The sequence below is a fragment of the Megalobrama amblycephala genome, linkage group LG19 (assembly GCF_018812025.1).
Source record: "Megalobrama amblycephala isolate DHTTF-2021 linkage group LG19, ASM1881202v1, whole genome shotgun sequence".
In the NCBI taxonomy this organism is placed as follows: Eukaryota; Metazoa; Chordata; class Actinopteri; order Cypriniformes; family Xenocyprididae; genus Megalobrama; species Megalobrama amblycephala.
In genome coordinates, this window is record NC_063062.1 from 32327978 (window position 1) to 32343207 (window position 15230).

At 39.0% G+C, this 15230-nt stretch overlaps 1 protein-coding gene across 2 annotated transcripts; it reads right to left on the reverse strand.

Moving 5' to 3' along the window:
- Window positions 1–1299: 1299 nt before the first annotated feature.
- Window positions 1300–11564, reverse strand: si:ch211-71n6.4 (para-nitrobenzyl esterase). 2 transcript variants are annotated; one of them, XM_048169061.1, is made up of 9 exons: window positions 11439–11564; window positions 9059–9759; window positions 7040–7147; window positions 6038–6234; window positions 5584–5783; window positions 3046–3104; window positions 2773–2940; window positions 2288–2509; window positions 1300–2119 (listed from the first exon to the last, which is right to left on the reverse strand). In XM_048169061.1, the coding sequence occupies exons 2-9, from the start codon at window positions 9747–9749 to the stop codon at window positions 1977–1979; spliced, it is 1788 nt and encodes a 595-aa protein (XP_048025018.1). In that variant the 5' UTR covers window positions 9750–9759; window positions 11439–11564; the 3' UTR covers window positions 1300–1976. The 2 variants fall into 2 exon arrangements, with proteins under 2 accessions (XP_048025018.1, XP_048025019.1); XM_048169062.1 differs by having other exon boundaries at window positions 9059–9756; window positions 11439–11511.
- Between the last annotated feature and the right edge of the window lie 3666 nt (window positions 11565–15230).

Genomic DNA, 15230 nt, shown 5'->3' on the forward strand with positions numbered 1-15230 from the left:
TGTCAGGGCTTTATAGGGTTAAAAAAAAGAGGGTCAGGGCTTTCATGTGCTCCCATTCAGCGGACACCTTTCATCCTGTTGTACAGGGGCAGGGCGACCTGTGACCTCTCCATTCATTCAGCCATGCCAAGCAAATTGGGCTGTATTATAAAACAACTGTTCCTGGATCAGATTTTGTTTGATAGCGCTCCAGGTGGTGTGATGTTCCTGATTCCACAGGCCTTGATTCCAAAGTCTGTTCAGGAGTGGTAAAAGACCCTTTGATCACAGGTACAAAAACACACATAAATGTCACCTTCTGTTATTGCATTCTACGGCATCAACATACAAACAAAAGATCAATGTAACCCTAAGTCCTCCTTCGATCTTATTTGCATAGCAGTTAAATTAAAAGAGGGCGATCAGAGAGCCGCATTATCCCTTTGTAGACTCTCATTGTGTCCCTGGTTTCTCATCCATGTCAAAGCTTTGGATTTGCTTAGTCACACAATCAAAGAATAACAGGTTTGAAAGCAACAGACTGGCTATATTCGGTAAATATACGAATGGAGCCGATTAGTGTAACAAACAAACAAGGAAAAACCTGGATAATGGGGATTTATGGCTTAAAACAGCCTTCGGATTCTCTCATTCAAATGCACATTCAGAATCGCTGAGTAAATTCAATTCCCTTCTCAGCTTTTAGTGAAATTAAAGGGTTAGTTCACCCAAAAATGAAAATTCTGTCATTAATTACTCACCCTCATGTCATTCCACACCCGTTAGACCTTCGTTCACCTTCAGAACACAAATTAAGATATTTTTGATAAAATCCGATGGCTCAGTGAGGCCTCCATTGACGGCAAGATAATTAACACTTTCAGATGCCCAGAAAGACATATTTAAAACAGTTCATGTGACTACAGTGGTTCAACCTTAATGTTATGAAGCGACGAGAATATTTTTTGTGCGCCAAAAAAACAAAATAACGACGTTATTCAACAATATCTAGTGATGGCCGATTTCAAAACACTGCTTCATGAAGCTTCGAAGCTTTACGAATCTTTTGTTTTGTCATGAAAAAGTGTTTTGAAATTGCCTATCACTAGATATTGTTGAATAAAGTTATTTTGTTTTTTGGCACACAAGTATTCTTGTCGCTTCATAACATAAAGGGTTGAACCACTGTAGTCACATGAACTGTTTTAAATATGTTTTTAGTAGCTTTCTGGGTGTTTGATTGTGTTAATTATCTTGCTGGCAATGCAGGCCTCACTGAGCCATCATATTTTATCAAAAATATCTTAATTTGTGTTCTGAAGATGGTCTTATGGGTGTGGAACAACATGAGGGTGAGTAATTAATGACATAATTTTAATTTTTGGGTGAACTAACCCTTTAAACTCAGAAGTTGCACGTTCACATCTCAGGTGATAGATAGAAAGACAGACAGACAAACAGACAGACAGAGAGATAGAAAGATATGAAGGACTGTTTTTGTGAGTAAATTCTGATCTATTTATCCCCTTTTATCCCTATAAACTTGGTCTTAGATGTTTGCCCCAAAATAAAACAAGACACGTTGACATACAGTAAGAAAAAAGAGCTATAACATAGCCCATAATTTGGTCTTGGAAAAATATGATAAGAAATGTTCAGATTCATATTGTGGTCTTTAACTATGAAGACTTTGTTATAGTGGAAAGTCTGAGATCTCATCTGGGATCATTTTCCCCATTTGCAAGATCTGAGTCTCTATTTGAGTTCAATTTAATCTCATTGCTCTCAAGGAGAAAGAATTGAGACATTGAAGAGATCTCTGCGATTTTGCTTTCATATGGAAAATTTTCCTGTAGGTGCAAACAACTGTGCATAAAATTCACCCCACACTCTGCGAAGTCTTCTAAATGTGTCAGTACTGTATAATCACACAATAAAGCGCTGCTCAGATGAAAATGCAGTGGATGGATCGATACAACCGATGATGATGATGTGGCTCAGTTGATCCAGGCGTATGAGTAGAAGCCGTTCTGCTCCCACAGGTCACACCTCTCTCTAGAGTAGCTTTTCACAAAAGAAATGTTCTTGTCCAGCAGGGCGACGTGTGAGGGGAACTCCGGCCACTCCTCTGGCATCCTACCTGTGAGGTTATGAAGAGGTTTGGAACGTTATGGACAAGATTCGATCACTTTTTTTGTGTGAATAGAGCACAACATTGACTAATTTTAGAATCATGAAGAATCAAGCAGGTTATATTTACTATAGATTTTAAGTGTTATTAGTATGGGAAATCTCACATTAATCTTACCCTCTTTGGCAAAATGCACAAAATACTTGGTGATCATTTCCTGGAAGTTCATATCAGATGGTGACAGGGTCCCTAGCACCATTTCAAGACCCTTGAAGAAGGCCAGGCTGTCTAGAAGATGAAAGGCAAAGCGACTGTGGAAGGGAAGCCAGCTGGAGGCGTTTGCCTGTTTTGATGGAGTGTAAGTCACCAGATAACGGTATACTGGGCTCTTTAAAGCATCTGGAATACATGTAACATCATTGAAAAGATTTAGATTTAAACAACTGACTATGAAAGACATATAATGTAGAGTCAGTGGCAGAGGAGTCTTGTATCATCCTGAAGGAGTTTATTTTGCAATAATGACTGTACGCTATCCTGCTTATTACCTGCCACTTACCATGAAATATTTAGCGGAGCTCACAAATGATAAAATATTCAGAGTGCTGATAAAGCTCAATTCCTTTTAATTGTGGATTGTGAAATTAAAAATTTATTTGAACCTGAAGCTCTCTTAGCCAGGTCATTCCTGGGGCAGGTGGCCTTCATGTCAGAGACCATGGTGGTGAAGAGCCTCTCTGGACACCGATCGGAGGTCGGACACGGTGCTGAGCTATCATACAGCCTCAGCGCCTGATCGGTCAGGTTCTTTCCGAAAGGGGTCAGTTTGTCTGTGTGAAAGAATCAACAGAGACATGGGTGAGGAAAAACACATTCACTTATATAAAGACTCATTCATAATGTTCTTTTTTAAACGTCTCTTATGAGCAACTTACTTGTCACAATCCACCGATAGTCCCCCCATGTCCATGTAGAGATGTTTTTATATGGAGGACTAGAGTATGAAAAATATGATGTTCACAATGTAATTTTCATGGTTGGGAAAAATCTGAATGTAATGAACTGGCTTTCTAAAATTAATTTAAACTGAACTGGCCACACCCACTGGATGCTGAATCAGAATTTAAATAGGAATGACAGGAAGAGGAATTTACTGAATTTCATTAGAGGAATTTCATACAAATTCAATACAAATTTCATGACAAAAGTTCATTTTTTTTCCCTCATTAATGTACACACAGCACCCCATATTGACAGAAAAACACAGAATTGTTGACATTTTTGCAGATTTATTAAAAAAGAAAAAACTGAAATATCACATGGTCCTAAGTCTTCAGACCCTTTGCTGTGACACTCATTTAACTCAGGTGCTGTCCATTTCTTCTGATCATCCTTGAGATGGTTCTACACCTTCATTTGAGTCCAGCTGTGTTTGATTATACTGATTGGACTTGATTAGGAAAGCCACACACCTGTCTATATTAGACTTTACAGCTCACAGTGCATGTCAGAGCAAATGAGAATCATGAGGTCAAATGAACTGCCTGAAGAGCTCAGAGACAGAAATGTGGCAAGGCACAGATCTGGCCAAGGTTACAAAAAAAATTCTGCTGCACTTAAGGTTCCTAAGAGCACAGTGGCCTTCCTTAAATGGAAGACGTTTGGGACGACCAGAACCCTTCCTAGAGCTGGCCGTCCGGCCAAACTGAGCTATTGGGGGAGAAGAGGTAAAGAAGAACCCAAAGATCACTGTGGCTGAGCTCCAGAGATGCAGTCGGGAGATGGGAGAAAGTTGTAGAAAGTCAACCATCACTGCAGCCCTCCATCAGTCGGGGCTTTATGGCAGAGTGGCCCGACGGAAGCCTCTCCTCAGTGCAAGACACATGAAAGCCCGCATGGAGTTTGCCAAGATGGTGAGAAATAAGATTCTGTGGTCTGATGAGACCAAGATAGAACTTTTTGGCCTTAATTCTAAGCAGTATGTGTGGAGAAAACCAGGCACTGCTCATCACCTGTCCAATACAGTCCCAACAGTGAAGCATGGTGGTGGCAGCATCATGCTGTGGGGGTGTTTTTCAGCTGCAAGGACAGGACGACTGGTTGCAATCGAGGGAAAGATGAATGCGGCCAAGTACAGGGATATCCTGGACAAAAACCTTCTCCAGAGTGCTCAGGACCTCAGACTGGGGCGAAGGTTTACCTTCCAACAAGACAATGACCCTAAGCACACAGCTAAAATAACGAAGGAGTGGCTTCACAACAACTCAGTGACTGTTCTTGAATGGCCCAGCCAGAGCCCTGACTTAAACCCAATTGAGCATCTCTGGAGAGACCTAAAAATGGCTGTCCACCAACGTTTACCATCCAACCTGACAGAACTGGAGAGGAGCTGCAAGAAGGAATGGCAGAGGATCCCCAAATCCAGGTGTGAAAAACTTGTTGCATCTTTCCCAAAAAGACTCATGGCTGTATTAGATCAAAAGGGTGCTTCTACTAAATACTGAGCAAAGGGTCTGAATACTTAGGAACATGTGATATTTCAGTTTTTCTTTTTTAATAAATCTGCAAAAATGTCAACAATTCTGTGTTTTTCTGTCAATATGGGGTGCTGTGTGTACATTAATGAGGAAAAAAATGAACTTAAATGATTTTAGCAAATGGCTGCAATATAACAAACAGTGAAAAATTTAAGGGGGTCTGAATACTTTCCGTACCCACTGTATATTAGGAGATATTATGCAATATTAGGATAATAACCAGGCTAATTTCGAGCTACAGGCAAAACAATTGAAAAATGTCAATTTTGGTCGAAATTGAGTAAAAAAAAAAAAAAAAGTTTATTAAGCCCTTCTCTAGTGATCCCAATGCTCCAAACAGCAATTAAACATCTAAAAGTATCTTTATTTATACGTTTTCTGAGAGGAGTAACTTTCCTTTGACTCGCTTCTGGACGACCGGCCCTTCCCTCAGCACAAGTTTGGTATCGTTGTAAAGTGCAACATTCCAACTTTGTGAATATTCATAGCAAATTCTCGATGGCATGAGTCTGAACCAATGAAATGTCATCTTCAAACTCATGCTGATGTAAACAAAATGATCTTACTCATGCTGACTGACAGATCCGAAGCGCGCGCACAAAGACGCCTCAGACACCGTGCGATCCAGATATACACATATACACAGAATTACAGTATTTAAAAAAAAAAAAAAATCTGTCTTTGCGAGTATTCACGCAAACATTATCTGTGATGAACACATTAATTGTAATGTATAGTTAAACAGTGCAATGAAAAGATTTGTATATTTCTTTCAATTTCATCCCAAAATCCAAATTATAATTCTGCTTCCTGTTTGCTCAATTCCAATTCATAAACTCAATTGGAATTTAAAGACGTTCTCAGCTCAATTCTGAATGGCGCACATTCCTGACAGTATTTTCAACTGACAACTGAAAATAAAACAAAGCGGGTTACCCATAATCAGTCTCCTGTTCAGTTGTTCCAACCACAAATGGGACATCATTATAGGCTCCACCCTTCTCCCAGGTCTCAAACGGAGGAGCATTGAGAACATGGCCGTCAACTACTGCAACTGGACCAACAAATACACCTTTGACTGGAAGATCGACTAAGTCATCGGCTGCCCATGATGGGTACTCCTGCCACGGGATTGCCTGAGTCAGATACAAATCACTGACATTAATTCAACCACAGATCCATTTCTGATATATTACTACCATTTAGAGAAATGAAACCCTCTGATGTTCATTGGGAATTCATTAAGCGTTCAGCGAGTTCTGGCAGGCGGTTGAGGTTTGATGATTTATTAAAGAGGGTTTACGGATGAAGAAGCCAACAGGTTGAGGCTGTTGTTAGTCAGCCATGACCCTGCTGATGAAGGTTACAAGCTCGGCCATACATTTCTCACCTGAAGGACTTGAGTGATGTGTAGTCCTCTCAGGCAGATGGCGTCCTTGCAGCCAGTTCTCCTCAGGAATTCTAAGTTGTCTTTTTCTGCTGACTCCAGGGAAGCATTATACACATACGAGCCGCTCATGTCAATCGCACGATGAAAGAGTCCTTTGGCTAGTGGAGACATCATCAAGGTCCAAACCGAAGTTCCTCCTCATGATCACACAGTGAGAGAGATACTTTTTATACATCTAGAAAGCTAACCCTTGTGAAAAAGAAGTGCACTTAATTATTTTGAATGTGCACTACTAATGAATTTTATATCTTACGAGTATAGAGTATTTTTTAAACAGTATTTGCATTAATATATTAATGAAATAAAAGGACACTTAAGTGTATTTAAAGAGAGAACACGTTCATGACTGTTTCTTAACACAATCAAGTACACTTCGCAATAATGTAAAATTAAATTATATATTTTAAATAAACAAGTACACTTATTTTGATGTGTTGACTAACACACTAAAGCAATTAGGGCTGGGCGATATGTAAAAAATATCTCGTTAATAATCGCCTTAAAAAATATTGTGATATCCGATAATATTGTCCACCCGATATTGATAAATTTACAGGATTTAATTTTACTCTTTAATTATTTTTGGTTGGGATTGAGATTAGATCATAATTACTGGCTTTATTCTATTAACAGCTAGAAATAAATACAAATTTAGATGTCATTTTAAAGGTTTAAACATTTAAAAAAAACAGGAAATATGTACTGTTAACCTATTAGAAAGTAAATATTTTTCAGATATTTTAAAGTAACAATATAAAAGTTTAAAAAAAGACAAAACAAACATGTAATATAATATATGAAATATATTACTAACTTATTTAATTTTAGAAATATGTCCTTATAATACCACATTCTCAAAAAGTAAAGCGTACAGGGGATTGCGCAATGACAATCAGACATTTTAAGTGTCCAAATACTTTTAGGGGTCATTGTATTTTGTACCTGAACTTTGACCAAATATGGTAACTCTCCCTGCATCGCCACCGAAGTTATGGATATTCTGCTGGACCCACTGAAGTGCTTGGATCTGGTCCATGAAGCCATAATTCCCTTTGACAGCAGACAGAAAAAATTTCAATATGCTGTAGTGACAAGCAGAGAGCTAACAGACTCCATAAGGAAATTGATTTTTAACAATTACTTATAAATCTTTAAAGACAGACCTACTGCGAAATCTGAGGTTGTAATCGATGGTATATGCTTTTGTTGACGGCATCAGCCCGCATTATTTCAACTTATTTGCTGAATTTGTGGTGAAAAAGGACATTACCCAGGATAACCTTGTACGTGGCTCGAGTCACACGTCCTTCACAAATACAGATCTGCCGGATTTTGATCTTCTCTGATGAGTCCAGCCCAACACCTGGTCCTCTCATGGTTAGACATAGACCTGAAGAGTCCTACAACCCACAGTGTCTTACACCTACTGGGAAATTAGGTGGAGGATTGCTGATGATCTCGGGGTTCTTCAGTAAGGCTGGATCTGTCTTTTTGAAGGACACATGACTCAAGTCACGTACAGTACAAGGTTAGCCTGGAAGAAGAATCGCTTCCTACTGCTCTGACAATGTTCCCCAACTCAAAAGATTGGGTTTTCCCCGCAGGACAATGTTCCATGCCACACAGCCAGACCAATAAAGGTCAAGACCCTGTCATGTCCAGCCTAATCTCCAGACCTGAACTCCACTGAAAACCTCTGGAATGTGATCAAGAGGAAGGACACAAGATCACAAGCCATCAAACAAAACTGAGCTGCTTGAATCTTTGTGCCAGGAGTGGCATAAAGTCACCCAACAGCAATGTGAAAGGCTGGTGGAGGGCATGGCAAGGCGCATTAAAACTGTGATTGAAAATCAGGGTTATTCCACCACATACTGATTTCTAAATTCTTCTGAAGTTAAAACATTAGTATCATGTTGTTTAAAAAGGAATATGAACTTGTTTTCTTTGCATTATTCAAGGTCTGAAAATGTGTAATCTTTTTTGTTATTTTAAAGGGGACCTATAATGCCCCTTTTCACAAGATGTAATAAAAGTCTCTGGTCTCTCCAGAATGTGTCAGCACAAAATACCCCACAGATCATTTATTATAGCTTGTCAAATTTGCCCCTATTTGGGTGTGAGCAAAAACACGCCGTTTTTGTGTGTGTCCCTTTAAATGCAAATGAGCTGCTTCTCCTGGCCCACTTTCCAGAAGAGGGCGGAGCTTTAACATCTCGCACTTTGGTTGCTCAACAACAACAAAGCTGGAGAATCTCACGCAGCCAAAATGAGGATTGTCAGTAACGGTGTTCAGCCTTACATTGTTCAAACCGGAGTCGACACTGATGGAGAGACTCAGGAAGAAGTTACAACTTTTAGAATGAAACTGGACATTTCTGAATGGTTAGTGGATAAATTTATGTAGTTGCTGTGGAGTTGATTCAACTCATCGACTAGCATGTGCCGTCATGTTAATCTTTTGTGCAAATCCGGCGTTGAATTGACCCTCGTTTGTGAAGCAGTCCGGCGTAAAATAACGGCATGGCAACAACACTCTACTACAACAACTCTTCCTCTTCTCTAAAGCAGCCCAACATGGCCACACCTCCTTTGTTGTGTGTTCTCGGGGGCAGGGTTTATGTAAATTTTAGGGTTAGTGATGTTACTAACTTGGGAAGAAGCTTGTTGTAGACCTTAAACAGAAACTTCTTTAAAAAAAATATCTCCCTTTGCACTGAACTTTGAGCGTCGTAACTTTGCAGATGTTGTTTATGCTCAAACAGCAACATTACACACTAACTAAAGTAAAAAAAAAGTGAAATCATAATCAACCACAGTTGTCATTTTCTGCAAATAAATGCTCTAATTAACAATGTTCTTACTTAAAATTTGGAAGAAATGTTGTCAGGAGTTTATTGAATAAACGTGTCCAAGATGGACAGCAGTCATAAATGAACTGGACAGGGACGGGGGCCTTACCAGAGGAGTTGGTGGGAGAGCCTTTTCTGAGCACTTCCAGGGCCATGAAGCCAAAAGCATTGAGCCTGTAATTCAGACTGACATACACCATCTGCGTGCGGGCCGCCAGCTCTTCAGTAGGGGAGTAGCCTTTCTCCTGGCCGCTCAGCATGTGGAGGTACCCTCCGTGGATCCACACCATGACGGGCAGGGGTTTTGCAGGCTGCAGACTCGGAGTCCACACGCTGAGATGCAGACAGTCCTCCTGTCCCATGACCTGCCCGTCTTTTCGAAGGGGTTGCACCTGTGCACAGATGCTGCGGAATCGAGTAGCATCATACACACCTTCCCAACACTGTCCCGCCTCCACTAGATTCGCCGGAGGTCGCCAACGACGTTCACCCACTGGTGGTACAGCGTATGGGATGCCCTTGAAAGAGTACGCTCCACCTTTCCAGCGCCCACGCAGCCAACCGCACTCCGTCTTCACCTCTGCCACCCATGGAGGCGGAGTCTCAGCCACATAAGCCAGGTATCCCGCGAGAGAGAGGAGACCCACCACGCCACAGCCGATGAGGAACATGCATCTGCGTGACACCACCAGGAATGGACTGACGTAGTGGCGACGAACGTACTGTATCTCTTCCTCTTCGTCCTGCACTAGATAACGATACTCTGTCCCCTCAGGGACCTCATACACATCCTCACTCATTTTCTGTCTTCTGTGTGTGTGTGTGTGTGAGAGAGAGAAAATACAAGTGAAAGTCAATAGCTTTTTATCCAGAAAGACTGTGTACTTATAATATCACATGGGAGGGAAAAACATGCAAATATTTTCTGTGACACTTGTATTTATAAAGCATTCTAAAGGTATTCCTAATGCCACATTGCAATCCATTCTATATTTTAACTGTAATAGCCTTTACAGTACATTATTTTTGTGTACTATGACATTAAAGGGTTAGTTCACCAAAAAATGAAAAGTCTGTCATTTATTACTCACCCTCATGCCGTTCCACACCCATAAGACCTTCATTAATCTTCGGAACACAAATTAAGATATTTTTGTTGAAATCCGATGACTCAGTGAGGCCTCCATAACAATGACATTTCCTCTCTCAAGATCCATTAATGTACTAAAAACATATTTAAATCAGTTCATGTGAGTATAGTAGTTCAATATTAATATTATAAAGCGACGAGAATATTTTTGGTGCGCCAAAACAATGAAATAACGACCAAACAGCTGATTCGACACGCTGATTCATAATGCTCCGAAGCTTCACGAAGCAGTGTTTTGAAATCGGCCATCACTAAATAAGTTGTTATTTTGTTTTTTTGGTGCACCAAAAATATTCTCGTCGCTTTATAATATTAATACTGAACCACTGTACTCACATGAACTGATTTGGATGTTTTTAGTGCCTTTATGGATCTTGAGAGAGGAAATGTCATTGCTGGCTATGGAGGTCTCACTGAGCCAACGGATTTCAACAAAAATATCTTCATTTGTGTTCCGAAGATTAACGAGTCTTACGGGTGTGGAACGGCATGAAGGTGAGTAATAAATGACAGAATTTTCATTTTTGGGTGAACTAACCCTTTAAACTTTACTAATATTCATGATGACTGCACATGTGGAGAATTGGTCAGTGGCGTATCCTAACACAGTAACACATGAAATATAACAATGATCGTGTTTTATTGCACACATACTCAAAATGGTGCATAAAGTATAGTACATTAGTGTGCATAAAGACGTACATTAACATTGTGAATATATGTAATGTATCATAATGTGTTATGCCATAAAGCATTACAAAAGCCTTTTATATGCAGGCTGCACAGTGTGCAACTGTGGTTTGTGTCAGTTTACTGAGTCTCAGCATGAAGTGTGTGTGCTGCTGTCATGACAGACGCAGGATGAAGCGAATAATCAGCGGAAACCGACAAATGACCGACCACGAAGCCAAACTTTCCCATTTTATGCTGACTTTTTTTTCTCTGAGGTGAAAGTTATAATATTACCGCACAAAAAACGTATCCCACTATATGACGCTAAAGAAAAACATGTACAAAATGTGTTAAAACTGCTCTGTGAGTCCATGGAAGAACTGGTTTCAACCACAGATTAGACGAGGAACTCCTTTTAGCACGTACTGCACAACAAACATAAGTGTACTAAACATGAAAATATAACAAAATTAACAAATCTACCTTAAAAGGTTTTGCCCTGCTAACGTCGATACAAAGTTACTTAAAACAGCGCAACTACGACGCAAGCACTCAGAGACATTTTCATCTTGATTTACAAAACCATTATAGCTTGTTCCTATTTAATAGCCTGCGTTTAATGTAAAAAGCAAAAAAGGTCACAAAATGACGCATGTAATATACTTACTATGACATTAGAGCTCGCGCACACACGTACTGTAGGCTATCAGACAAAACAAGCCTGTACTTCTCCTGCTCCGCCCATAACTACTGTTTTTATAGGCTGCTTTACCAACCGTAAAGTATCAGTATAACTACCACCACTAATTAAAAAGAATAAAGTAACCATAAATAAAGCATAAATTAATTATGATTTACAAAAGGATATACCAGTGCTTACCTTTAGCATAGTAATAATGTTACATTTAGAATGTGTAGGCTATATCAAACATTTGAAAAGCAGAAAGCTAAATTTAAAGAGATTTTAAAAGTTTTGCCATTGTTTCTTTATTAGAAAGAAACTTTATTTAAAAAAATAAATAAATAAAAATAAGGGAGAAAATGAGTGGAATGGGAGTTAAATGCCAGCTCAAATTAAATTAAATAAATGTTCATATATTTCATATTATATTCCATATATATGTTTATATGGTTGTTTTATAAAAATCAACAATATGTAAGCTTCCGAAAGTTATTAAAATATGTAGATAGATAGATAGATAGTGTTAGGTTTTTGGAGTAGTTTTAGCCACTAGAGGCCCTCAGTGTGTTTCATTTCAGTTTCCTGTCATTGTATCATGTGTTATTGTTCTCACCTGTGCCTCGCTTCCTGTGTGTTTTTCTGTTCCTCTGTTCTCAGTGTTTGATGGGATCAATCTCTCGTTTTTTTTTTGGTAAATCCCTCTTGTGCCTTTCTCTGGATTTATTTGCTTTGTTTGATTTTCCGACAATTGCATTTTGTTGTCCTTAATTATTTCCCCTGGATTTTTTTTTTTTTTTTTTTTTTTATCTTTTTTGGGAAAAACTCATTTACCCTTTGATGCTTCTAGAATCTGTTTTGGCATTTTTGCATTGACTCTGAAACAATTTGTAGTTCCAGTTTTGGAATTACTTCCTGGACTAATTAAAGAGAAATTAAAGGATTAGTTCACTTTCAAATTAAAATTTCCTGCTAATTTACTCACCCCCATGTTATTCAAGATGTTCATGTCTTTCTTTCTTCAGTCGAAAAGAAATTAAGGTTTTTGACAAAAACATTCCAGGATTTTTCTCCATATAGTGGACTTCAATGGCCTCCAAACGGTTGAAGGTCAAAATTATAGTTTCATTGCAGCTTCAAAATGTTCTACACAATCCCAGATGAGGAATAAGGGTCTTATCTAGAGAAACCATCACTCATTTTATATATATAAAAAAAAAAAAAAAAAAACTTCTATATGTTTTAACAATAAATACTCATCTTGAACTAGCTCTCTTCTTCCTCCTCTTCTTCTTCTTCTTCTTCTTCTCCTCTATTAGAATTCCGGCAGTGTAGACACTGCTAAGTGTATTACTGCCTTCCTCAGGTCAAAGTTTGAACTAATTGTTATATACTTGCACTAGCATATTGAATATGACAATTTAGTTCAAACTTTGACCTGTGGAGGGCAGTAATACACTTAGCAGTGTCTACACTGCCGGAATTCAAATAGAGAAGAAGAAGGGAGCTAGTTCAAGATGAGCATTTATGGCTAAAGCTTATAAAATTTTTATTTATTTAATTTTTTTTTAGAAAATGAGCGATGGTTTCTCTAAATAAGACCCTTATTTCTCGTCTGGGATCACTGTAAACTGTAATTTTGACCTTCAACCCTTTGGGCTCCACTGAAGTTCACTATATGGAGAAAAATCCTGGGGTGCGTTTCCCGAAAGCATCGTTGGTGAACTATGGTCGCAAGTCCCATTGAACTCTATTGGTAACGACGGAACTTACGACCATAGTTCGCTTTGGGAAACGCATCCCTGGAATGTTTTCATCAAAAACCTTAATTTCTTTTCGACTGAAGAAAGACAGACATGGACATCTTGGATAACGTGGGGGTGAGTAAATTATCAGGAAATTTTAATTTAAAAGTGAACTAATCCTTTGTGTATTTACTGACTCTCATTTCTGCAACTTGGTTCTACAACCCTCACAGCCTAGTTCTAACATTCAGCAGTGTATCTACAACATACAATGTCTTGTGAAAGTATTCTGTACCCCCTTCATTTTTTTTCACATCTTATGTTAAACTACTATAAATGACTTTTTTCCCCACATCAGTCTACACATACACCATAATGACAAAGCAAAAACAGATTTGTGACAACTTAATTAAAAGGGAAAAACTGAAATAAGTACCTTGCATAAGTAGGCTACTCTTTACAGCCTCAAGTCATTTCGTTATGATGTGACAAGCTTTGCACATCTGCATTTGGAATGGGGACGGTCAGTGGACAGATATTTTCAGTTTCTCCAGAGATGTTCGATTGGGTTCAAGCCCATGCTCTGTGTGGGCCACTCGAGGACATTCACAGAGTTGTTCATAAGCCATTCTTGTATTGTCTTAGCTGTGTGCTTAGGGTCATTGTCCTGTTGAAAGGTGAACCTTCTGCCCAGTCCAAGATTCTGAATGCTCTGGACTAGGTTTTCATTAAGGCTAACTCTATATTTTGCTGCGTTGAGCTTTCCTTCTACCCTGACAAGTCCCCAGTCCCTGCCGCTGAAAAACACCCTCACAGCACGATGCTGCTCCCACCACACTTTACTGCTGGGATGGTATTGTGCAGGTGATGAGCAGTGCCTGGAAATGAGGTTCATCAGACCGGAGATTCTTGTTTCTCACAGTCTGAGAGAGTCCTTTACATGCCGTTTTGCAAATTCCAAGTGGGTTTTCATGTGTCTTCACAGAGGAGAGGCTTGAGTCTGACCACACTGCCATAAAGCCCAAATTGGTGGAGTGTTGCAGTGATGTTTGTCCTTCTGTAAATTTCTCCAATCTCCACATATGATCATAGAGTTCAACTAGTGACCATCAGCTTCTTTGTCCCCACTCTAACCAAGGACCTTCTCCATCGATTGCTCAGTTTGGCCAGGAGGCCATCTCTAGGAAGAGTCCGAGTTGTTATTAAGGCTACGTGTTTCTGTAAAGCTTCAATGCAGCAGAATTTTTGTTTTGTTTTTTTGTAGTCTTCCCCAGATCTGTCTTGACCCAATCCTTCTCTGAGCTCTACAGTCAGTTCTTTTGACCTTATGGCTCGGTTTTTGCTCTGATATGCATTTTCACCTTTTATTGAGAGGTGTGTGCTTTTCCAAATCATACCAATTCAATTGAATTTGCACAGGTTAAGAACTCATTTAACTCATGCAAATTTCAACTGAATGGGTATGATTTGGAAAGGCACACATCTACAAGTGAAATTGGAATGTTCCTGAGCTAAATTTCAAGTGTCCCAGAAAAGGGTACAAGTACTTATGCAATGCAATTATTTTTTATGTTTAATAAATTGACAAAGTTATCACAAATCTGCTTTGTCATTATGGTGTATGGAGTGTAGATTTAAATGACTTTTTCCCATATCAAACAGTTTAGCATAAGTCTGCAAAATAAAATGTGAAAAAAATGAAGGGGTACGAATACTTTCGCAAGGCACTGTATATACCTGACAAGGCTGTGTGTTACTTTACATGTATTCATTTGTGTCAATGAAATAATTTATAGGAAACACAACAAAACCAAATTCATTTGATCAGAAAATCAATTCTAGGCGTGATTAATGAACTCTATAAAGGTTTAATTGTTTTTAAATTGATTTAGATATTGATCCCTTCCCCACATGGAGGGTAATTTTGCTGCTGGTGAAAAAGCTTTAGAATTGAATACACTAATTGCAGTATACAGTAGTTAAACGGGATACATGACTATGTTATGTGCGATCTTACAAAACCACTGGTGGATCA